Genomic DNA, 26,720 nt, shown 5'->3' on the forward strand with positions numbered 1-26,720 from the left:
ACTTTTACTAAAATGTGGCAGCTGAGCACGCACCTTGATAGCAATGCCAATAAACTTAGGGTGTAACTTTGTCATTTCCAATAGAGGCACGCGACATAGACGCCATAGAAAATGGTGAAGTAAAGCATGTACTCGTGCTTGTCACTTCAGGTCAGAATAACAACACATGCGAAAATAACTGCTGTGGCTAGCAGCAGTGGGGAGGATTGTAAATAAAAAAAGGTTAGTAAGGATCGCCAGAGTGGCTTTTTGGTTCCTTTTCCCTATCTGAAAGAGTTTTTAGCAGAGTGGGTAATACAGCCATACAACTTCACTTCAACTTTATTGTTGCAGTATGTATTTGAATAATGACAGTTAGTTCCTTTATTGAAAGCTCAGATTTGATTATCATAATTTGTTTTGTTTACAGAGTTTCAGGTTTGTTGTATCATTATTATTCACACTTGACCATTGCACACACTTTAACATTTTATTTATCAAGTTTTAGATTCTATTTAACACTCATTTTTATTTTATTTTATAGAGATCAGATATTTAGTTTAAATATTTTTGTTTTTGACTATTAAAACTATTTGCCTTAGTAATGTTGGTAGATTAAAATAAAGTGGTTAAATAACAAATATACCTAAATGTATATTAAAAAAAAAATATTTAATAATTATCAATAGCAAATGATATGAAACATAATATCATGATACTTTTTTTGCAATATCGCCCAGCCCTAATTCACTCTGCATCATAACCTCTTTTTGGGTGATTTTAAGATCCAGCTTTGGTTGCTTTATATGCATGATTTTTAGTTATTTATTTTATTTAATTATTTTTTTTAAATCTTGGGTTTTAAGTTGCATCATCACAACAGTCCTCTTCTTCCTCACTCTCTTTAGAACGCAGAACCAGCAATACAGAACACAAGAGAATGGGTAAGAGCTGCACACACATCTTCACACGTTTCTGAATCTGTACGAAAGAGGCTTTTTCCTGACATAAGAACTGTTAAAAGTGCCATAAAATCCATTAATACAGTATATTGAGTGTTTTATAAACTAATTTCGAGAGGAGTATGTGATATGATTGATTTTAGATGGTCTCTCATCCGCAATTATCGATAAACCAATCAGATTAATCCAAGCTTACAATAAATAGCCCATTTCACTTTATTTCCCTCAATCCACCCTATTTCCCCCTTTTTCTCCTTCAGAGGGGGCGCTCTTGAGACCTCCTTGATCTCAGACCCCACTTTTCATGCTAAGTGACCAGGCGGGACCCCTGGGCTCAATTAGTGTTTGTGAGGCCAGCAGGGGACGCCCAATCTGCGGTCTGTGTGGGTTCTAATGCCCCAGTATAGTCACGGGGACTCTATACTGCTCAGTGAGCGCTTCTTACGGATGAGACGTTAAACCGAGGTCCTGACTCTCTGTGGTCGTTAAAAACCCAGGATGTCCTTCGTAAAAGAGTAGGGGTTTCACCCCGGCATCCTAGCCAAATTTGCCCACTGGCCTCTGTCCATCCTGGCCTCCTAACCATCCCCATATCATCATTGGCTTCATCACTTCATCATCTCTTCTCCATTAATCAACTGGTGTGTGGTGTGCGGTCTGGCGCAAAATGGCTGCTGTCACGTCATCCAGGTGGATGCTGCACACTGCTGGTGGATGAAGAGATTCCCCTCTATGTGTAAAGCACTTTGAGTGCTTAGAAAAGCTCTATATAAATGTAAGGAATTATTATTATTATTAATTATTATTATCTCCTTGAGCTTAAGGTTCTCTCCTGGGACAGCATGCCATTTGTATATTTTCATTACTGAACTCTTATTATATAGCTATGCCTAGGCATATCCAGATTGTCATTCTTTGGCACATTTAAAGATGCAGTACTAATATATTCTCTTATACAGTATATGAACTTTCTTAAATATAATAATAATAATAATTCCTTACATTTATATAGCGCTTTTCTGGGCACTCAAAGTGCTTTAAACAATGAGGGGGAAATCTCCTCATCCACCACAAATATAAATTTGCTTGAGTTTTTGAGACTGTAAGCATAAGCACATTTATTTTGGTCCATTCCCAGCAAGTAAGTGTAAATGCTGGCATTTTTAGAGGAAAGGATTGATTCACATTGAATAAAGTGCCACATATTTATGTTTTGCTCTGAAAACGGCAGCATATAAACTATAGATTTATGCTTTTAGCTCAGATGGACGTCCTAAACGATATAAAACAGGGATTGTGCATTAAAAGCTGTCAACTTTATCTGTACACAAATGAACAGCCTGTCTTTATTTACCCAATGCATCACTTATGTGCCTCCCTATCTATACCTTCTCTCTCTGAGTCAAAGGGCCCTATCATACACCTGGCGCAATGTTGCGCAAGGCGCCGTGCAGTAGTCTTTTGGTAGTTTCAGCTTGGCGCAAAAGTCATTTTGAGAAGTTGCGCTAAGCTGTTTAAATAACAAATGCATTAGCGCTCATTTGTGCGCCCATAGGCGTTCTGGTCTAAAAAGGGAGGCATTCTGAGGCGGACCGCTAGCGCGTCGCTATTTTGAGAAACTATAATAGATTTTTCATTAGACGTAAACTAACGCGGTCTAAACTCGCTTACGCACTGCTTAATACGCACAAGAGAGCAATAGGCAAACATCTTTACATATGAAAAAATTTAAACATTAAGGAAATATATAATATATAATAAGAATAGATATAGGATATAAATATAAAGGATTAAAATATTACAAAACATATTATTTTCTAGCCTACATAAATATGAAAAATCACTGCTTTTATGTCTTCTTCATCTCGGGAGGCTTTTTCAGTTCATTCATAACAATTTGCTTTTGTATAATGTTATTATTATTAGCAGTAGTATTTATTATATCCATATTTATATTTGTTTTATTAAAAAAAAGCTTAGACTTGCCCACCTGTCAGGTTTTAGACCATAAGGGGCACAGCATGTGTTTTAGGATATCACTCAGGTTCTTGAGCACACTTCATTATTATTGTTCATTTATTCGTTTGCTGGAAATTAGAACTGAATTTAGAAATAGTTTTGAAACAGATATTTGCGCTTAACAAACAAAAGTATTTATTTATAGACTAATTGATGTCTGTGCGTAAAGGTTTCCCTATCCAAAAGCGAATGTGAAAGTAGATCCATTATCTCTCATTCTCACGCAGTAGATGCTCTGTTTAACAGTTTTCTGTTAAAAAACTGTCAACTGTTAACTGTTTGCTAGTAAAATGCTCATTTTTTCCACTTAGACTTACTTTGCGTCCTGTAAATAGCAAATGCGCTTATGGCGCGACACAGCTGACTCTTAAAGGCAATGGGAGATAAGACTCTAATTGGTTTATTCTCAAAACACACCTATAACTCATTAAGAAAATAAACTCAACCCTTTTAGACCATGCGCCATGGTGCAAAGCAGGTTTTCCCGTCCTTAAATTAGCAAAAACGTGCTCTGACACGCCCTGAAAGCTTTTGCGCCTTCCGTTTTGCGCTCTGCGCATGGACCGTCAAAATAGAGCCCTAAATGTCTATTTCTTTGTTTCATAAGTAGGTTGGAGTGATCTCCTTAGTACTTCTGATTCGTTATTATAAATTTTTTCATGAGCTTTTGTCTGTGATTTATTTAAAGTATTTGTGCACCTTAAATTCAAATCAGATTTTGCAGAAGACGCAGCTGTTGCCATTCAGAAACACTGTCAGTGTGAAATCCCATTTAGTTTCTCTCTTCTTTTTGTCTGTTTTTCGTTTTCTGTCTCTTCTTCCTCTGTCTGTGCATTAAGCTCTTAAAGCAGATAAGATCTGTTTTAGCAGTTGCTGTCCAGAAAGCTGGAGAGAACTAAATGAAAGCCATCCATTTCCTTCAGAACGTGTGTGTGTGTGTGTGTGTGTGTGTGTGTGTGTGTGTGTGTGTGTGTGTGTGTGTGTGTGTGTGTCAGAGGTTGTTACATTAAAGTGAAGGTGATTAAAGCTCAATAAAGACAGACTTTATAGAGCAGTCATTCAGTAGATGGTTGTTAAAAGTGTCACATCTCTCCCACACAAACACTCACGCACTGACAGCGCTAACACAAGGGAGTCTGCAGAGGTCAGAAGAGCATCAGGCGTAATGGATTTATTATCTATATGTCTGAATTAGAGGGCAGAGGTTTGGCGGGCGTCATTCCTCATGAAGGCTAGCCTTCTGCCTCATTTGCATTGGCTGAATTCGCTTCAGAAGCAGGTGAAAGTGGCAGCTGTGCATGTCAGGGACGTTTTCACGTACAGGAGAGTGACTTGAATGTAAAACTGAGGGTGTCAGGGGTATTTAAAGTCTGTAGCACACTGCAAGACAGAAGCATGTGAGCATATCATGTTTTAAAGGGGTAATTTACTCATAAATCACAATCCATTTCATTCTCTCTCATGTTGATCCAAACTACAGGTTTTATTTCAACTGTGGAGCACAAAGAGAGGATTTTAAATGGGTGTATTTTTTCAGCGAGCCTTTCTGAGAACTAGTATTTTTAGTGTTTACCCATACTTTTATTAGGTATTATGCACACCGAATTACTTATTTTCCGATGTGCATTTTCCCGAAAAAATAGGCTGTATGTCTGTACAGTATGAATTTTACATGTACTGTATGCGTACTTTAGTTTACAAACAAAAATGTGGTCTTTAGTGGTACCAAACCATTTTAGTGTTTTAAAATGAAAGTATTTGGCTTTTTGTTAATGAACCTGTCTCTCCGGGTGGGCCTTGTTCACCCATTTCCTACGTGTGCTTGTGGACACCAAAATAATAGGCTGTATGTATGCACAGTATGAAATTCAGATGCACTGTATGCATACTTTAGTTTATAAATAAAAAAGCAAAAATATATTCTTAAGTGTTACCAAACCATTTCAGTATCTTAAAATGAAAGTATTTGGCTTTTTGTTAATCAACCTGTCTCTCCAGGTGTGCCTTGTTCACCTATTTCCTTCATGTCCTTGTGGACAGCAAAAAAAAATAGGCTGTACTTGATTTATGTACAGTATGAAATTCACATATACTGTATGGAAACTATACAAATTAAAGGTCAAAATATAATCTTAAGTGGTACCAAACCCTTTTAGTATTTTAAAATGAAAGTATTTGCCTTTTTTAATGATCCTGTCTCTCCAGGTGTGCCTTGTTCACCCATTTCATACGTGTCCTTGTGGACAGCACAAAAATAGGCTGTATGTATGCACAGTATAAAAATTCACATGTGTTGTTTGCATACTTTACAATTAAAATAAAATCAATATTCTTATGTGATCTTAAGTGTTACCAAAAAATGTTATTATCTTAAAATGAAAGTATTTTTTAATGAACCTCTCTCTCCAGGTGTGAATTTTAAAAAAAATTTCAAATTTCGGCATGACATTCACATATACTGCATGCATACTTTGCAAATTAAAAATCTAAATATACTCTTAAGTGGTCTTAAGTGGTACCAATAATTTTTTGTATTTTAACCTGAAAATATTTGTTTTTTCTCTCCAGGTGTGCCTTGTTCATACATTTTGACCTAATTGATCAGTTACTGTTTTTTTTTTTTTTTTTCGTTTAATCTATACGGCAATTAATAATTATTATGTATCTCTCTGACTCTTTGTAGAAGGTAGAAGAGGAGGAATTGGTCTTGACTCCGGATGGTACGCGGGAGTTTCTGACATTAGAAGTGCCTCTGAATGATTCTGGCTCAGCAGGATTAGGAGTCAGTGTCAAGGGTAACAGGTCAAAGGAAAGCCACGCTGACCTGGGCATCTTCGTCAAGTCTATTATCAATGGAGGAGCAGCTTGCAAGGTAGAAAAAATGCATCAGTAATATATACTACCACCTAGGTTTTTTGCTAATTTTTTATGTGTTTTTTTTATGTTGGCTGCATTTAAAATAAAAATATTGAAAATGTTTTATTGTGAAATTTTAAGAATAAAGTTTTTCAGTGTCAGTATTTAATATGTGATTTTAAAGTTGAATTTTCAGCATCATTACACCAGTCACATTATATATACATACAAACATACACGCACATGAGGAAAATTCTATAATAAATATACTACCCTTTAGTGTAGTTTATTTTAAGGCTGCTTTCACACCTGTAGATTGATTGGTTTGTTCCGAAACAGGCATTAATTTTTTTTATTTTTGCTCCTGGTGCGGTTCGCTTTCACAAGCAAAAGTTTCTAAATGGACCAAAATAAATAAAACAAGTCACATGCGAGTAAACTCTCCTCACATCGGTCAGAGTTTCAGAGTTTATTATTCAGAGCCCCACAGATTTTGCTCAGCTGTCATATGACGTTATTTTAATTCATGATGATAAGCAATAAGACATTATAAGCGAAAAGGTGCACTTTAATTTTGACACCCAAAGACATCGTCACCAAATATAAATCAGAGAGGTAAGACTTTCTCATACATGGTCTAATTTCAGTTGTCAAGTTTTGTAAAAATCAATCTGGATTTAATCTATTTTAAAGAAATGTTGGCAAGAATTATGCATTATGCTTAAATTATAGAAAGAAATAATAGATTAACTGAGAATGCAGTCTGATTATGAAGCAGATCAATGTTGATCTTCCTTTTGAGGTGTCAGAAAGGAACAAAACAATAGGCCTAATACAAAATCTTATAAGACTAAAATATAGAAAAGTTATCAGATGGTCATTTCAGTCAATTTTCCTAACGCATAAACAGCACTCGGTAATGATTTAGCATGGTTTCACTTTCGTATTTAACATGAAACGCACATTTACTGGTAGGAATGACATCCTGTCCTACTTATAATTCTCTCTTCATATAGCCGTATAAATGGCTATTACACAGCCATAATACACTGTGATAAAGCCTGGTTTAGTAGTTTTTGGATTTTTTTGCTTTCTCACTTCAATCAATCCGCTCCAGAGTTTGATTGATTTGGCTCAGATCCGAGCGTGAATGCTGGATTCACATATGCCAAACAAACTGCGCTAACTGGGCAAATGAGACAGGTTCTGAAACAAATGTCTAGGTGTGAAAGCACCCTAAATTTGCACTTGTTTATAAATACAGTGAAAAACAATCTTTTAAAATATTAAAAAAACTGTGGTGGAAACTGTGACCCTTTTTCCAGACATTTTTGGTGGATAGAAAGTTTAAAATTACCCCATTACACCTTATCTTTAGATCTTATGATCAACTTAGGTATTCATTTCGTATAAACAATTTTAGTTTTAGCTTGTTGAATAAAAAAATAATCGAGGAACTATTCAATTGTATATAAATAAGTATTGAACACGTCATAATTTTTCTCCAAAAACATAATTCTAAAGGTGCCGTTGACTTGAAATTTTCACTGAATGTTGATAACAACCAAAGATCCTAATATGCAAAGAAAGCAAAACCAATCAGTGAAAAATAAAAGGGCAAAAATTATTGAACACATGTAGAAATGAATGTTTAGAAAGGCAGTGAAAGCCCAGACAGCAGCTGAAATCTCTCAGTAGTTCTTCAGCAACCCAAATTTTTTGGGTTTTTACCAATTGGGTTCAATTCCATGTCAACAGCCCTTTTAAAAAATAAAATCTTCCCAGGAAAAAACTTGACATGCTCAATAATTATTTCCCCTATTGTAGATGTTCATTCATTCGTTTTGTTTTCGACTTCCCTTTATTAATCTGGGGTTGTCACAGCTGAATGAACCCATACATTCTAATTCACACACATACGCTACGGCCAATTTAGCTTACCCAGTTCACCCATACCACATGTCTTTGGAATTGTGGGGAAAACCGGAGCACCCTGAGGAAACCCACTCTAACGCGAGGAGAACATGCAAACTCTACACAGAAAAACCACCCGATCAAGCCAAGCCTCGAACCAGTGACCTTCTTGCTGCGAGGCTCTGCACCACCATGTCACCCCACTGTAGATGTTATTAGAAGCATATCTGATATCTATCCATGAAAACGTTTGATATCTCTCTAATCATGTATGAATTCTCTTCGCAATCTCGTGTTGTAGGACGGAAGGCTGCGGGTCAACGATCAGCTTATTGCAGTCAATGGGGAGTCGTTATTAGGGAAGACAAACCAGGATGCCATGGAAACGCTGCGCAAGTCCATGTCAACGGAAGGCAACAAGCGAGGGATGATTCAGCTGATCGTGGCGAGACGCATCAACAAGCGCCTCGAGGTAAAGATACAAGAGTCGCGTCTGAGAGCTTCATCTGCATTCATTTCATTGTTTGAATATGCTTCATGCATAAGTTATAATTCATTAGTTCAACTTAAAGGAGACCTATTATGCAAAAATCCCTTTTATAAGGGCTTTAAGCTCAGTTGTGTGGCAACAGTGTGTAAATATAAGCAGCTTCTAATGGTAAAATTGAATTGATTCTATTTTTTATTATCACACTTGATAAAAACAGTCTGCAGAAACACTTTGATTGACATTCTCCCTTTGAACGAGTCATAAGAAAGCTTCACCCATTAGTGGTTATCTCTCCTTAATTAGCATAGACAGCCCTAAGTGAGAGGCAGCCATCCTCCATTAGAGTTTTCACATCATACCTGCTGAAGATCATGTCAGCAACAAAGGCTGCATATACACTGCACTGTTCAAGTGACTCAATTCCGATTTTTATTTATTTATTTTTTTCTCCCATGTGGCACAGATCGGATATGGCCCATGTTACATGTAAGCAGGAACAAATCACATGGATTCCGATTTACTCAAATCAGATTCAGGCCTTGTTCATATGTGGAAATTTATCCGATATGATCTGTGCTTTTGTGTCTTCAGTGCAGGGGCGTAGCACCAAATTCTGGGCCCTGTACCCTCTCAATGTCAGTGGGCCCCCTACACATTTTTTTTTTTAATTATTTGAATATAAACATGCACAAATAGTGTTTTAATCTATAATCAAATCAGATTATAATAATGACTGGTTCTTTCATTCACCACCAAATTGATGCATTTGGCCTACTTGTGCACAAATACCTTTAAACCGTAGGCTACATCGGGTTTGTGTACTGACATTTTGATCCATGATACTGATGCAAGTTTTGATTTAAAAACATTTTTTTTGAACAGCAGAACACGAGCCAACTCTACTCTCAGAAACATTAGCTGGCCTGGCCCATAATTTACTTACAGCAACAAGCAGCCTGGTTGACAAGCTAAGCTAAAGATTTAACATTAGCATACATACACTACAGGGCTCGAAATTTACTTTTTTACTTGGTTTACTTGGTTATCAATATATTTTGAAATAAATAATGATATTGACATCAATTGGAGGGGCCAATTAATTCGAAGTAGGCTACAAAAGAATAAAAAATAATAAAAAAAATGGTGGGATTTCAAAGGGCCCTCTCCCTAGACGGGGCCCTGGGTAGTCAAGTCCACTTTTTCCCCCACTACCGCACCCATGCTTAAGTGTATGCAGGTAGATCTGATTTTCACCTGTCTGACGCTTTCTTTTCAGAACAGACTTCAGCAGAGTCCCAAACCTTAAATCTCAATCACGAGGACTAAAACAGCTTTTATATTGTCATATAGCACAGGTATTTAAGCATGTTAGTGAGAGAGAGAGAGCGCAATGTCCTCCACGCAACCAATATAAACTAATATAAAACTAGTGCATAGCTACATCACGTGCACAAGTCACGCCATGGACATTAAATTAAGATGTCTAAAGGTTTGAAAAAATAACTATTTATCAAAAGAAGATGGACAAATGAGAACCTTTCTGTCATAAGCTATAGTAAAACAGCTTGTCAAAAGCTGCGAACAGATTACATACGGGAATAGAGAAAAGAGCACTATTTAATTATCAGCTGTCAGTCAGCGCCCGCTCTTTTTTTTTTTCTCCTGGTCATTGCGCCTTTGCCGTGTGCTGTGCAAATGCAGATGATCGGATACAAGTCACTTTTATTAGATGATGTAAGCAGGTCATCAAAAAAATTGGATACAGTAACAAAATCAGAATTGACCATTAATATCTGCAGTGTAAATGCAGCCTATGAGGCATTATCAGTTTGGAGTTTTATGTTGCACAAATGAACTAGTGTCTCCCTGGTTCAATTCAATTCAATTCAGCTTTATTTGTATAGCGCTTTTACAATGTAGATTGTGTCAAAGCAGCTTCACATAAATGGTCATAGTAACTGGAACAGTGTGGTTCAGTAACTGGAACAGTGTGGTTCAGGTTTTAGTGTTTAAGTTCAGTTCAGTTCAGTTTAGCTCAGTTCAGTTCAGTTCTGGTCTGCCTTCTTCTGAGACACTTTTTTTTTTGACAATTTCAGATTTTCACAGAGGTAACGTTAGTCCTGTTTTGAATATGCCGCTATGCTGATGCATAGGCGTTTGTAGCTCCGCCTGTTTTGAAAAGAATCCACAATCTCAATTGAATTTGAAGCGTCAGTGACCAAAACGGTTGTGTGATATTTTAAGCTGAAACTTCACATGCATACTCTAGGGACATCAGAGACTTATTTTACATCTTTTGAAAAGTGCCAAAGTAGGTCCCCTAAAATATATAGTAGAATACCCATGGGGGACTTTTGTTTATATATAAAAAAAAATCCACATTTTGTTTGGATCAAGATTGGTGGACACCATTATTTCAGGGGTGCAGGGATTGACTTTAAGTATTTGTACTCGGTGAGCTACTGGTACTGCCTGTTGCTATTTTAACTCTTAAAATAACATTCTGTTACAATGCCAAATTGTGCTTCTTTTGCTTGTAATTTCAGTGGAAGGAAACAAGAGAAGCATTGTAAGTCTTGTCAGGTGAATAACAGTTAAACACAAGGACCCGGAAAAATGGACAAATACCAGGAATTTACATACCATTAAATAAAATAATAGTTTGCAGTTTCTTCAGCTTTAACACTCGCACAGACTTCATACAATCTCAAAATTAAAGGTACAAAATCTGTCACTGGTGTGGTTTTGTATTGTACAGGTGGACATTTGTAACTTTAAAGTACACGTTTTTACCTTTAAAGGTTCACTTTTGTACACATTTGTAGTTTTTAAGTATTAATAAGGACCTTTAAAAAGGTACCGCCTCAGTGACTGATTACGTACCTTTATTTCTGAGTGTTGGACACTCTACTTACAGTCTCAAAGCAACAATAAGACTACTCTAACTGAAGGCCAATCCGCTGCGTAAAAACATGCTGTATAAGTTGGCGGTTCATTCCGCTGTGGCAACCCCGGATTAATAAAGGAAAGAAAAGAAAATGAATGTATGAATGAATAAGGCCACTCACTGCATCACACATCTTAGGTAGAACGATTCTTGTTGGTCGAAACTTAGACTTATTCTCAACACACACTCACTGACCACCTTATTAGGTACACCTTACTTGTACCAGGTTGGACCCCCTTTTTCCTTCAGAACTTGCTTAATCCTTTGTGGTATAGGTTCAACAATGTACTGGAAATATTCCTCAGAGATTTTGGTCCATCGGTTGTATTGAGTGGTCAATTGAGTTACTGTTCCCTCTCTATCAGCTCAAACCAGTAGATCTGCAGTTTCTGAAATACTCAGACCAGCCCATCTGACACCAACAACAATGCTACATTCAAAGTCACTTAAATCATCTTTCTTCCCCATTCTGATGCTCAGTTTGAACTGCGGCAGATCGTCTTGACCATGTTCATGCATAAATGCATTGAGTTGCTGCCATATGATTGGACAATTAGAAACTTGCGTTTACAAGCAGTTGGACAGGTGTACCTAATAAAGTGTGAGTGTATGTGCTTATAATTCAGAGCAAAATCTCCAATGAATAACTAGGCAACCAAATGTATAGGTAAAGAGACTATTTCTATCTTAATTGAGACCAGAGATGTGAGATTCAGCTTCAGTTTTCTAATCTCCTCTAAATGAAGAACACACACACATACACACACATACATTTACAAAGAATGCTTATCTACTTCAAGGATGTCTTGCTTTCTTGCAGGCATCTTATCAGAATAGTAAAATAAAACATGCTCTACTACAGCAGACTAATACTGTGAGACTCTTACAATAAAATCTTTAAAAAAAATATCTGTTTAACAAAAAGTAAAATCAACAATGCAACAACTGTTAGGTCTGCTCCTAATGACCTCTTGACCTGTATTGATGATCATAAAAACTGGAATACTCAGCATACAGAATAACACAGCAGACAAAGAGCATTCCATTCCAGTTTTAGACGAGTATTATTGAGTTATGTAAAGATTAAAGGGATTGTTCAGCCAAAAATGAAAAAATATTCACTACTCACACTCAAGTGCTTCCAAACTTTTATGATTTTCTTTCTTCTGTCCAACACTAATGGAGATATTTTGAAGAAAGCTGACAAGATGAAACCATTGACTTCCATTGTATGAATTATCTAAGTCAATGGTTGCATATTTCCAACATTTTTCAAAGTACATAGTAACACATTAGAATAATGGTCCATTAATTAATGTTAGTTAATGTATTTACTAACGTTAACTTAGTATGAATAATCATGTAAAGCACTAGTTAATCTTAGTTCAACATTAACAAATGGCGAGTTCAGACTGCAGGATTTTCAAAGTAGCCGTGTCACAGATGTTTTCACACTGCATGACTTTTTGGGTTAGTGTTTTGTCGCTGTTTTGTTTACATTGCAAGATAGATCGGCGACAGGGGCTTTCACATTGCATGACTTTACAATGGGAAGAATCGCCGACAACTTAGTCCAAACTACGTCTCACAACCAAAAACATGTAGTATGTCTTTTGTTATTAACTACATAATGAGAAAGAAGCCTTTAATAGGGTAGAAAATGTACATATTTGCTCACCTGGGTTTGAAGGGAATTAGCCATTTCTCCTCAATTTTCCTTTTTGACCCTGTTGTAGTATTGCTCACATGACCATTCAAACAGACATGGTTGCTCCTGCCAAATTGATAAATTTCCTACATTTCTTGGGTCGAAATAAACTGAAAAGGAGCGTTTTTAACTTCTCCCCCAACCTCCTGCAGGTACACACACACACACTAATCTAGTGAATGCTGCTCTCTCATTGGCTTTAGGCAATCGCTGATGTTGTTTTCAGTCAAAACTCATTTCACACGACATGATTTGAATCGTCGACAGCTCCAGATATTTAGCATGCCAAGCATGGCATTTGGCGAGTCAAAATCGGGGCTAAAATCATGCAGTCTGAAGTCAGCGTAATTCGTTATTAAAATCCGAGGTTGCGCTTGTTAGCATTAGTTAATGCACCATGAGTTGACATGAACTAATGTTATTTAACTTAATTAACATTAACTAACATTAACAAAGATGAAGAAGTACCCAAATAAATTTAATAATAGTAATAGTTTGTTCATCATGTTAGTAAATCCATCAACTAAGAGACCATTATTTTAAAGTGTTAATGATTTCTATTATTTAAGATTTGAAACAAGTAAAGGATGAGCAAATGTTGACATTTTTTTTTATATGTAAAACTGTCCCTTTAACTTCATTTTCAAATCAAAATAAAACACAGATTCAATCATTTATAATAATAAAGCCATAACAACGGATGTGTATCAATCCATTCTGGAGCGGAAAGTCATCAGAAAATCCACCTCTTCAAGTCTGAAGAGGAAAAAAGTAATGGAAGATGCTTGGGGATAAATAAAACTTCCCAAAGACTCGCACCTTTTGTTATTTTCACTTTAGCCCTTATGCCGTTGAGGCTTTTAGTAAACCACAGCTACTGAAAGAGCTTACAGGTGCAGATGGATATAAGCTTAGGCTTAAATCTAACGCAGTACAATCGATTTATTTTTTTCGTCCACAAAGAGTCTAAATGCTCCCGGATATCAAGAGAAATCCTCATTGAAAAACACCAATGGCATAAAAAGATAGATGTCATCCTGGCAGAATATAAACATGTTGATGCTTATCACGACTTCACTGCCACTGAAGGAGAAACTGTAAGCTTATTCGTGGACAGACTTGAATATATTTTGATTCAGTCAGGAATTGTGCAGTGCTCTCCAGTTGTGATTGATACAACAATGTTGATAGATGTTGACAAGCATTGACATGTTTGGTGTGTGTGTAACATGTCTTATTTTTTCAATGCCAGTTTTCACTTGTATCTTGGGGGCGTTTGGACTCCTTGGAGGGAAAAAATTGTCAGTAGCGAAGATCGTCATCGCTTTTTTTAAGGAGGGTTGCTCTTTTACATTAAAAAACAGCTAAAAGTTGCATAATTTGGCGTTGTGTCAGGATTTTAATGTTCTTCGTTGTATTGCCTTAGTAATAGCAAAATATATTGCCACCATTTAACACCATGCAGTGCATACAGTTTAAAATAACATTGAATTAAAAATCAAACATCTTTGAGCTTTATACATATTTCATGTTATAATGATTGATTGTTTTAACTTTATTATTATTATTATTGTTATTATTATTATTAATTTGTTCATGCAACACACATCACATAAAATACAGCTTTAATTATTGGCATGGAAACGTGTTCAGGTCAGGAACAAACGTGTGGATTTTAATGCGGGTCAGACAAGGCATGTTATAAGAAATTCCTATTTTTTGGCAAAACACTGAAGTTTGTGAGCCTGCCACAGACACCCCCTTCGACAAAAACTCTAGATCTTTGCAATTTAACATCGGCAAGGGCTTTAGATGACAATACCCAATTTTGGTGTTGATCTAATAAAATCCCAAGGAGGAGTTCGTTAAAAGACAACGCCTGAAAATGGGAAAAAAACTGCACTTTTTCGGCTGAGGAAATATCTGACTTCCTGTTGCACTTGAAATTTTACTCCAAGAGACTTTTTTTTGTAGGTATTGGCATGTTTAATGTGTGTGCCAATTTTTATACATGTGCGTGAATTGTAGCTCAGGGGCCACTCGGTCAAATGTGCATAGGTGGCACTGTTGAGTGATTTTGCCACACTCACTTCCAAAACCTATAACAAACGTAAATTTTCACCACTTCTGGTGCGTTCTTTTACATATTTCAGTAACAGACATGATTGATTGATTTAATTTTATTAATTCCGTAGTGAAATTAATTTGTCCATGCGGCACATATCACATAAAATACAGTTTTAAATATTGGCATGGAAATCTGTTCAGGTCAGGACCAAACGTGTGGATTTTAAGGCAGATCTGACAATGCATGTTATAACAACTTCCTATTTTGTGGCGAAACATCAAATTTTGTGGGGCCGCCACAGACACGCCCTTCGACAAATACTCTAGATCTTGACAATTTAACATGGCCAAGGCCTTTAGATAGGAATATCCAGTTTTGGTGTTGATCTGATAAAATTCCTAGGGGAAGTTCATTAAAATACAACGCCTGGAAATGGGGAAAAAAAACGGCACTTTTTTAGCTGAGGAAATAGCTGGCTTCCTGTTGCATTTGAGATTTTGCTCCAAGAGACTTTTTTTGTAGGTATTGGCATGTTTAATGTGTGTGCCAATTTTCGTACATGTGCGTGAAATGTTGCTCGAGGGCCACTCTGTCAAAAGTGTATAGGTGGCGCTGTTGAGTCATTTTGCCACACTCACTTTCAAAACCTATAACAAACGTAAATTTTTACCACTTCTGGTGCGTTCTTTTACATCTTTCAGTTACAGACATCATTTACGTTATAATGATTTATTGAATTAACCTTCTTAACTCTGGGACCAAGTACCGGATCTGTGACGTCATTTACTTTCGCATTGTTTAAGTTGTAACCCAATACCCCCATAAGTGTTTTTTTTTCTTATCAGATGAAATAGAATAACTTTTGCATTAATTATGATAGAGATATATATATTTTTTCTATGATTACTGACATGTGCAGGAACCACCAAAATTAGATACAGCAAGACCACACAGAACCTAAAAGGTACACTTTCAAATTTGAGTTTACAAAAAACAAAGCGCCTCTTTTTTGGAGTTCTTTTTTTAATAAAATAGACCGCATATACAATTATTAAAATCACTTTCATCAGTGTTTTATGAAAATTCAAGGGTTTTCATGTTTGCATGTGAATTTGGCAAGTTTTTAAATTTGGTTAGGCAAAATCCAGATAAAAACCCCATAATAGCACGTTACTTTAAGAGGTTAACTTTATTAATCCCATAGGGAAAATAATTTGTCCATGCGGCACACATCACACATAATTTCTGGAAGCTACATAAATGTCTAATAGCTTGTTATATAGACATTTTAGTCATACAACTCTTAATACCATGGGTTCATTTTAAGCCAGTTTGCTAATTATACCAGGTTCAATCTTTCCTTTCATCTTGACCAGTTGAAATGTGTTCAGAGGCTCCATAAAATGTCTATTTTTGGGATGAAGAGAAAAGAGACACAATTTTAGCACAACGCTGTATCAACACACACTCCTAATGTCATTTGTGTGGCTGTTTTCTTTGGTTCTCTCTCCAGAGAAAGTCTGATCCGTTTAAATTCCAGGCAATCAGGACACTGCATTTCACAAGAGTCTCCTAGAAGGGTTTTGAAGAGAGAAATTATGCTGTTCTAGGTTTTTTAGACTGTTGTAATGTAAGGTTTTAAAGTGCGGACAGTGGTGATTGTCAATGCCAGTTGTCTTAGTGAGAGCAGAATCATAAATGTACAAGATGTTCCCATCATGCTGTGCACTCATAGAAATACTTATCGTAAGAATCCAGGAGAGTCGGTTATTACAAGACTTTTGAACTCAAGAATTTACATTGTAATCGATGATAATGAAGTTAACTTATATGGTTCCTCAATCAATACATGGTTAAAGGAACAAGTTTTGAGGGGGGATTTTACAACATTTTTAGAGATTATACAAGTTCCCTAGAGGTAAAAGGTTGAGTTTTAAAATGTTTGACCATTCAGTTGATGTCCGGCTCTGACAGGACCACTTTTAGCTTAGCTTAGCATAAATCATTCAATTGGATTAGACCATAAGCATCTCTGTCAAAAAGAGTTGTAATATTTTTTTCTATTTAAAGCTAATTACACCATGTACAAAAAACTGACAGAAAGTGAAAAGCTGCTTTCTTCTAGGCCGATATGGTTAGGACCAATATTTTCAATCTGGTGTAATAATCAGGGAACTTTTCTACAGCAGGCGCAATGATATGATGCTGTGCTGTTACTTAGATACCTAGCTGGGGACTATTTTTAGGCCCCGTGTAATTTCATTATTAAATAGAAACTTTTCATTTTCAGTCTTAGTATATGATGTATCTACAAAAATGTTGAGCTTTAAATAGGAAAATTATCAAAATAGTTTTTTTTTTTTGAATGTTTGAGCGAGATGCTAATGGTCTAATCTGATTCAATTATCTATGCTAATCTAAGCTTAATGTCAGCTCCCGCCAGGACCAGAGATTCAAAATGGATTCAAAAAGGGTAAACTGAACTGTTTAAGTCTAGGGGAGTTGTAAATTGTGTCAATTTCCAAAAACAAAAAAGTGGCCTGACTGCTCTTTTACCACAACACAAGCCACAGCAGCATATCTGAGCAGAAAAATGTGTGCTATACTGTAGGATGTGTGTTTGTTCCTCATGTTCTTCTGTGTGTTTTCTGTCAGGGTGAGAGCCGCGGCAGTCCTCGAGGGTTAGAGCGAACACTGAGCCCGTCTCCTGATGACCATGAGCGGCGAATTTCACACTCACTGTATGGGATCGAGGGCCTTGATGACAACCTGAGGCCACAAGCCAGCACAAATAACCGCAAAATGAGTGAGTGACATTGGCAATAACACACTGAACGCTGTACATGTGTCATTTCTCTGCCAGCTTAAACTGGTTTTCTGCTCTAAAAAAAAATGTTATTTTATTTTTTTGTACTTTAAATTTACAGTGTTTTAGTGCAGTTTAGTTTTAATCATTTCAATAAAACTTTTCGAGTATTTTCTTTTCTTATCTTTGTATTTTAGTATTTTATATATATATATATATATATATATATATATATATATATATATATATATATATATATATATATGTGTGTATATATATGTGTATGTATTTGTATGTATGTATTTGTATGTATGTATTTATGTATGTATGTATGTATGTATGTATGCATGTATGTTTGACATATATTATACACACAACATTTGATTTTTTCCCTAGATGTTGATAACAACCAAAGAAATCCATATATGTATAATAATGTTTATGTATGTGGCATTCACTGCTTTTGGGAATAGATTTTCCAAATGCCCAAATTCATTCAGTTATTCAGCAAAAGAATCAGCATTCTTCAGCAACACATCAACATTTTTCTTAGAAAACATATTTCTAAACGTGTTAAAAAGTTTTCTTCAGATGTTGATAGCAACCAAAGAAATCCATATACTGTATGTGTAATAAAATGAAATGACATTGGAAAAAATATTGAACACCTGAAGAGAGTGAGGTGTAGAAAGGCAGTAAAAGCCCAGACAGCAGCTGAAATCTATCAGTAGTTTTTCAGCAGCCCTTTGTCATTGTAAATTCATATTAGCTGCTTCAGTCCAACATCTACATTAGCAGGATGATGAAGATTAAACCAAAGTGGACATTTCAGCAAGACAATGATCCCAAACACAGCCAAGAAAACTCTCAATTGCTTTTAGAGAAAGAAAATCAAGCTGTAGAATGGTCCACCCAATCACCTGACTTGAATCCAATAGCAAATAAAAAATAAAGATCAGATTTGATAGACGAGACCCACAGAACCATTAAGATTTTCACACTCTGTTGAAGGCTGTGAAAAAAATCTAAAAATACAAATTAATAAAACATACTTTATTAAAAAAGAGTAATAAAAATCATAGAAAATACAACCTGACTCACTAAAACTTTTATTAAAAATGGAAACTGAACAAATAAATAATTCTCAATATTTTGAAAGTGATATAATAACTGCTTTATAGTTATATAGTTAAAAACAATCTAATTAAATATATTAATAAAGAATATTTGCATTAATATTTAATATGATAATAATAATAACAACAAACTTTGTCTCTGTGTAATTTTAGTTGTTTTTCATTTAGTGTCATTTAAAACCACAAAATTAATAAAGCAAGTTAATTAAAAAATTATTAAATGACATAACAAATCAACAGAAAAAAATACAACCAGACTTACTAAATCTTTCATTTAAAAATGAAGATAGAACAGGTAAATAATAATGACTCATTATTTTAAAAATTATATACATGGTTAACTGCTATATACTTACAAACAACAAGTTCAATATTTTAATGAATATATAATATAATATTGTTAATAACATTTAACTTTAAGTGTGTGTTTGTGTTTATGTATGTGGCATTCGTTGCTTTTGGGTATGTATTTTTTTTTCTTCAGGGAAGTAAGTATTTGCATTAATTTGCATGTCAACTCTCTCCAGATGCTTTCAGTTATTCAGCCAAAGAATCAGCATCTCTGGACTTCAGTGTGTAAGAGACATGCGCTCTAACAGAAAACACATGAGTGTTGCTCTGGACAGACAGATGCAGATCTATAGAGGTTTACTGAGAAAGAGCTCTCTGTGTGTCCCAGCCAGAGCTGTTATCCCGCCTGTCAACAACTCAATCCACTCATGGGCACTGACAGTAGCAGGGTACCACACACAAACAGACTCGCAGCATATGCTTTTCCATTTACCCAATATATGCAGAGGCATGCTCACACCAAACCATCCATTTACACACACACAGACAGGCTTTCACAAGCACTCTCTGATCAGAGAGCCACTGTGTTTGTTCATATAAAGAACTGTTTTCAAACACACTCCAGCAGATGTGTGTTTCTGTGATGGGGCCGATGGTGTTGTGTGTGCTGATGGGGTTGTTGGGTTTTGCATTAATCTGCATTGGTCTTAAATAGTTTTTGTTGGCGTTTATTTGTGATTTGTGCGGTAGAGAGATGCTGAGTGCAGTTCTGTGTGTGTTTTCCGTTGAGGAATTGAATTTTATGCTAATTTTTTAATCGTTGAAGAGATTTGCGATTGACAAGTTATTAATCAGTGGTAAATTGCAGCTGTCTTGAGGTTTTCTGGATATATGATTTATAGTTATGTTTTAGCTAAATGTTATTTTTTATTCTGCAGACTACTGTTGACATTTCTTCCAAAATTAAAATAATTGTTGTCATTAATTTTTTTTTAAATTAAAATAACCATGTGCCATGGTTACCTATACATTCATTGTTAGGCAACACAAAGTTTTACTTAATAAGATGAAGTAAAAAAAATAAAATATATTTGTTATTTTGACCAATTTTCATTTGCTCAATCTTTTTTATGTAAAATTTAGAAGAAGAAAAAATAAGGGGGGGGGGGGGTGATATACCTTTATCTCAATATAAATAGGTTTAATCACAAACTTAAATTCAACCAGTTGCAATGATATATAGTTGCATATATATAGTCATGTGAAAAAATTAGGACAACCTATGAAAGCCTGAGGGTCTCCTAACTTTAAATAAAGTAAAAAACAAACGTACAAAATATCTATGCTTTCATAGGCTGTCCTAATTTTTTCACATGTCTGTATATACACGTACATGCATCTTCTCATATCTTTATACAACAGTTCTGTCTGATACTTGAAGCTGATTGGCTGATAGCCGTGCAATATTCTGCAAATAACAGCACTCGTCCAGCCCCTTCACCCTTGTGTATTACTCCGCCCACATACAGCAACAAACAGAGGACACTCTACAATATGACAGATATTGGAGCTGTTGGATGACATAATGCACTTTTGATTTGTTTTTTTTAGTCGAAAATGTAGTTGCTAAGAGTGCAACTATGCAGTTATTTATAAGGATAGTGTCTATTTTAAATATTTATAATTTCTGAGAGTGTTTAAAAACTTTAATTAGAGCTACAAATGTTCTTCAGTCAAGAACAGTGAGTGATTTTCTCCTTTTTTGTTTGATTAATGATAAAAACAGACAGCAGGAATATTGCGCGCTGTCGCTTTAAGAGCAGTACAGTTCTGTTTATAGTTTCCTTTGATTCTCAACTCGTTGGTTTATCACATAAATGATGGTTAATATGAATAATCACTAAACACCACCTTTTGACACAAATTTACATGTATTTGACTATTAAATCGCTTGCATTAAGATGACTTTAGATGTGTGTGTGCTCTGCTCATCTCTTATGCTGAGCGAACACACACAACAGCATGCAATCTCTTTCGCACTTTTAAAAACATGAATGATTCGAATGTACATCATTGAATGATGCACATCCCGTGAAGCAAAAGTTACATTACAGTACACACTCTTAGTAATTTTCATGTAAAACAGAGCTGTGCAGAGCAACAAATCTGTGCAACTGGAAAGGGGCGTTATATGATGCAATAATCATTTTTTATCGATCAATGTTTTTTCATAATAATTTTTTTTTTTTTGTCTGACTTTTTTTTGCTTTATAATTCTTATTATAAAAATGAATGGAAAAAATACTACTAGACCAAAAGCACTCAAGTTGTCAACAGACACTTTTGAGTCTTGAGCACTATTGTGGAAGTATAAGTTTGGCCTGGTGCTGGCAAATGCCAAGGTCATAAGTTTGATTCCCAGGAAAGCCACATCTGATCAACACATAGCTGATATACAGCTTTAGGTGCTGATAACAATGTTGTGAATGCAGTATTTTTCCAAAATAAGACACTCAAGAACCATTAGCATGCTAAACAGTATTAAAAAAAACATTAATTTGGTTCCAGTATTTCTTTAAACAGCGGTTTGTTCCCAACTGTAGAGAAGTTTGTGATCATTTACATCCCACACGGATTCACTTATCAAAGTATGTACTGAAAAAACAAAGTGTTTCTCATGGACTTTATTTTAGATGAGGGTGGGAAATCTCTCAACAGAGTAAAAACACAAGCAAGCTAATGGCACTATTTTGGTTTCTCATATGCGTTCTTTATCAGTGTTTAGTGGAAAAGGGGTGAACAATTTCGAACAAGCTAATATAAAAATTGCATCCAGACTGCATGGGAATAATGTCAGAAGTAAGACTCCTACTTGTCCTTAATTTAAGAATCTCCCTACTGTATGTTCAGAGCCTGACACAAATGATTCACCGTTGGTCTTGATTCTCAATGCCTTTAGCCAAGGTTGTTTTGCCACTGTCTTGGTTTTTACTATCTGTACATCATGAAACCCCTTCTCCAATCAAGACGTATTACTTGATTACCTTATAATAATAGCACAATTTGGTGTCCTCTACACCCTTTCCTGCTCTTATCTGTCCTCAGATCATTATCAGCTCTCGCCGACGGTGAACATGCCTCAGGACGACACGGTCATTATTGAAGATGACAGACCACACGTTCTCCCCATCCAGCTGTCTGACCAATCCTCGTCCAGTTCTCATGATGACATGGGTTTCGCTGTGGAGACACCCCCGCTGCCACCCTGGGAACCAGAGCTTCCCGACAGGTGAATAAGACTGTACGGTTTAGAAAGTCTTGTGATTTATTTATTGAAGTGGCTATTGTCCTTGTTTCTATTTTGAGCACCAACTCTTAGACTCTTCTGACGATCTTCCTGCAGTAATTGAGTCCATGGCCTTTCCTTTGTTTGTTAAAGGAGCTTCGGTTATTAGAACAGGGCCAAGGGCTGGACACTGTGCTGTGATTTAATCTCTCTCTCTCTCTCTCTGCAGCTCTTCCAGTGCTAATGCTGAGGGACAGTTTCAGAGGGAAGGCTTTGGCAGGCAGAGCATGTCTGAGAAACGCACTAAGCAGTATGGAGATGCAGGCCAACTCGACATCATCAAGACCCGCAAGTCCAAGAGCATGGACCTAGGTACTCTAATGATCAGCCCTGAGATATGTTGCTTGGTCTCAGATCTTCTAAAGATTAACCTGAAGTTCATCTGTTGAAGTTAGACACTCTAACAATCATCTTGAAACAGTGTTAGGTGATTAACACTTTAAAAATCAACTTCCATTGCAGTGATTGGACTTATGTGCTCTACAGATTATTCCCAAACACAATTTTTGGTTCTTAATACTCTAAAGCAGGGGTCACCAATCTTGGTCCTGGAACACCGATGTCCCTGCAGAGCTCAGCTCTAACTTCCCTTAATCCTTTATTAAATTGTTCAGATGTGTTTGATTAGAGTTGGAACTAACCTCTGCAGGACACCTGCTCTCCAGGCTTGGCGACCCCTGGTCTAAAGACTAAGCAAAAAATTAATAGTAATTGGGCCTAAATACTGTAACCTAGATATTCTACAGCAGCGGTGCCTAATCCTGTTCCTGGAGATCTACCTTCCTGAAGAGCTGCAACTTTGATAAAATGCACATGTCTTTAATGACCAAGTGCTTCTTTATGGCTCGTTTCCACTGACTGGTACAGTACAGTACGGTACGGTTCGGGTCGGTACGGGTCACCTTTATCAGGCTTGCGTTTCCACTACCAAGGGTACCCTTTTGGTGGGCGTGGTGTATGACAAAGTTTCAGTCGACGCCATTTTCGCTCGAGAAAATGTCTACAAAAAAGCTGCACAGGTCGCTCTCATTTCATATGAAAAGCACTTCTCACAAAATAGATGCTTTACACACATAAATACTTGTTGTGTATAAATGTTTATTACTAACTTTTCTATAAACAGGAGTTGTTTATAACTGCAGATCAATGACGGTGCGAAATAGCCTACTGTAACGTCTGTAATTATATTAAATAAATGAACATATATGAACACATACAGACCCTTACAGTCTCCGATATGTTACCAACTACAGAAGAACTACACAAAGCAGACATTTCGTCGTGAATTAGGTTCAAAACAACACAAAGTATAGCCTACAGTCAGAGTAAACATCTCATCTGTGTCTGTAATCTTCAGCAGCACATGAAGCCTCTGTTAGAAAGTCATTTCATCATTCCCAGTTCATATTAGTTCAAAAGGCGATAATAAAGATTAAAACAAGGCAGTTTGTTCATGTTTGCTGAAGAAATAACGTGCTCCTTGGCTTCGCCTTTTTTCCGCGCCCCACTCTCGCGTTTGTGCTTTTCTTTCTAAATGTGTCACTCTCGTTTGTCAGCTTCTCACAGGATTGGGTTTCCAAAAGCTTGTCAATAATCAAGTGCATGTTATTATCATCAGCTCAAGAAGTTTGTTATGTTAGAAAGAAACGCGCTTGTTGTTCTGGCTTGTTGCGTCTACGAATGACGAATCTCTGTAAACCAATAGCGTTCAGCTGCGCGTGTAGCTCCACCTTTTGGGACCCTTTCTGCAGTTTGGGACCCTTTCGAAAGGGTCCCGATAAAGTGGTACGGTACAGTTTCGTTCGGTACGCCTTTTGACAGTGGAAACGGCCATAAAAGTGTACCAAACCGAACCGTACCGTATCACTCAGTGGAAAGGGGCCATTAGATCCTACTTTGTTGGTTTAGTTGTTTTTGATAAGGGTTGGAGTGGAACTCTCTAGGAAGGTAGAACTCCAGGAGCAGTATTGGGCACCCCTGCTTTACAGCCCTGTCCCAAACCTATTTTTTTGGCCTACAAACCCCAAGAGGCCAATCTTAAAAATAGGGTGTGGACCCATATACTTTTAAGATTAACTCAAGACAATTTACTTAGACTTGGATAATCTAAAGATCTGTGCCAAGCACATTACCTGAACTTGAATACTTTAAAATGTACTTAAACTTGAAATCCCAAAAACAGTGATTGGACCAAAATACTCAAAAGCTTAATTTCAAACATTTTTCGGACCTAAATAATCTACAGCTTAGTTTCAACCCTAATATTTTAGCCTAAATACCGTAGAGCAGGGATGCTCAATCTTGTTCCTGGAGATCTACCTTCTTGCAGATTTCAGTTGCTACCCATATCACCTGAACACCACTTGATAATTACAGGCAGGTGTGTTTGATATGGGTAGCAACTGAAATCTGCAGGAAGGTAGATCTTCAGGAACAGGATTGAGCACCCCTGCCCTAGAGGCTAACCCAAGCGGCAACCTCCCGCTCTCCCTCAGGAAGCCAATACGGAAGTAACTAAAACTGCAATTCATCCTAAATTCCGCTAGTCCTGGCCGCTCCTGGCTCCAAAACAGAGCAAATTTTAATTGAGCTCACTGTTAGAATGGCCAACTTTACAGCAGAAAAAAAGGTGTTTACAGCCTGGTACAAAAAAAGATTTTGGTTAATACAGGTAATATCACCCTTCATGACAACTGTGAGGGGGGTGAATTTTTTTATAACTCATCCGTTTCCTTTATATTAAGTTATATTAAGTTTGCATAATTAAGGGAGTGGCCACTTGAGTGACAGCTAGGTCTCGTTGGTCGCCGTCACGTCACCTCAGCTGAATCCGGCAAATTAGCCACTGAACTCGGCATATTTATCATATTTCTGTGTTGTTTTATGTGGCTTTACACAGTCAACTGCCTTTTGGACTTGTTTCCTACAATTATTTGATGGAATGGCATGCTGAGTGAACTTAATTGTGCTCACAAACCATTCACGTGGCCTCTGTTTCCCATGTGAGTAAAGTTATATACTTATATACCATCTCTATACATGTATTTGTTTTATTTAAGATCATTTATCGTTTATATTTATATTTAGAGCTGTAATGCACTCCAGAATCTGTCAGATTGATTAGCTGTAGGCTCTAGATCAGTCATCTGAAGCGTTGTCATACAGTGTTATGCTGGATTTCATCAATAGTCTTACATTAACTAACACAGACTATATCTAAAGAGTTTGGAAGTAATTCGCGTTTTCCTCCTGTTGAAAAACGTCATAAGAACAATGTTTAGTGGCTCAATGTATTACAGCAGTGTTTTTAAAAGTCTAAACACTTTATTGATATAGTGTACATGTACAACAAAGCACAAGTGGTCAGAATACAAACGAGTCACAGGTGATAAAGTATTAAGCATTTCTCCCAAAGTAAAGTGTGTCTGAACCAGGTCCAAGCTAAATGCTAGCAGGTGTCTGTAGCTCCGCTCACTCTCCGCCTCTTTGCCCTTGTTTGGTATCCCACCGTGGGTGTGATGACGCGTGACCAAAATGGCGACGGTTGGCCGCGCCTACTTGTGGCTTCTTTTGCGCTCTTCAGAAACCTATGGGTGACGTCATGGATACTACGTCCATATATTTTACAGTCTATGGGCTAACCTCAAAAACTGTTAACCTAAATACTCAAAAGCAGTGCTTGGGCCAAAATACTCAAATCTGAGACATGTAATTTGAACCTAAATACTCAAAATCTCTATCTTAAAAGTAGACAAAACCTAGGGTTATTTGGACTTAAATATTCAAAAACTGTTCCTGGACCAAAATACACAAAAGCTAAATCTGAAACACAATTATTTGAACCAAGGTATTCTACAGCAGTTTATTCAGTTAGTTTGTCATCGGAGGCCAGTTCATGAAAAGCATCCCAAATGAGATGACTTGCATAAGCGATAACACAACAGCATATAAGAGCCCAAATGCTGTATTTTTGCACCTTAAGACACCCACGTTGGCTTTTTGTACATTAAAATGTTAACATGTTGTATTTTGAAACTACATAACATCACTGCATTGTATACAATGTGGCTTTTTTTATAAACGTATTCAAATGTTGTATTTCAAAGCACAATAAAATCAGTGTATTGCTCAAGTAGGCTTCTTCTACATTCAGACACATTTATATGTTATGTTTTTAACTGTTAGGGATGCAACGATT

At 36.5% G+C, this 26,720-nt stretch overlaps 1 protein-coding gene across 2 annotated transcripts in view; it reads left to right on the forward strand.

Annotated features, from left to right (window-relative positions):
* The window catches only part of pard3ab (par-3 family cell polarity regulator alpha, b), a gene marked incomplete at its 3' end in the record, with an annotated part of 183,199 nt that overhangs the window by 77,785 nt on the left and 78,694 nt on the right, over positions 1-26,720 (forward strand). For both annotated transcript variants that reach the window (NM_001423693.1, NM_205735.2), the window contains 6 exon segments: positions 888-923; positions 5,644-5,832; positions 8,032-8,202; positions 17,599-17,749; positions 22,282-22,465; positions 22,692-22,834. In NM_001423693.1, coding sequence (NP_001410622.1) covers positions 888-923; positions 5,644-5,832; positions 8,032-8,202; positions 17,599-17,749; positions 22,282-22,465; positions 22,692-22,834 — 874 coding nt within the window.

Source organism: Danio rerio, chromosome 2, assembly GCF_049306965.1.
Source record: "Danio rerio strain Tuebingen ecotype United States chromosome 2, GRCz12tu, whole genome shotgun sequence".
Taxonomy (NCBI): domain Eukaryota; kingdom Metazoa; phylum Chordata; class Actinopteri; order Cypriniformes; family Danionidae; genus Danio; species Danio rerio.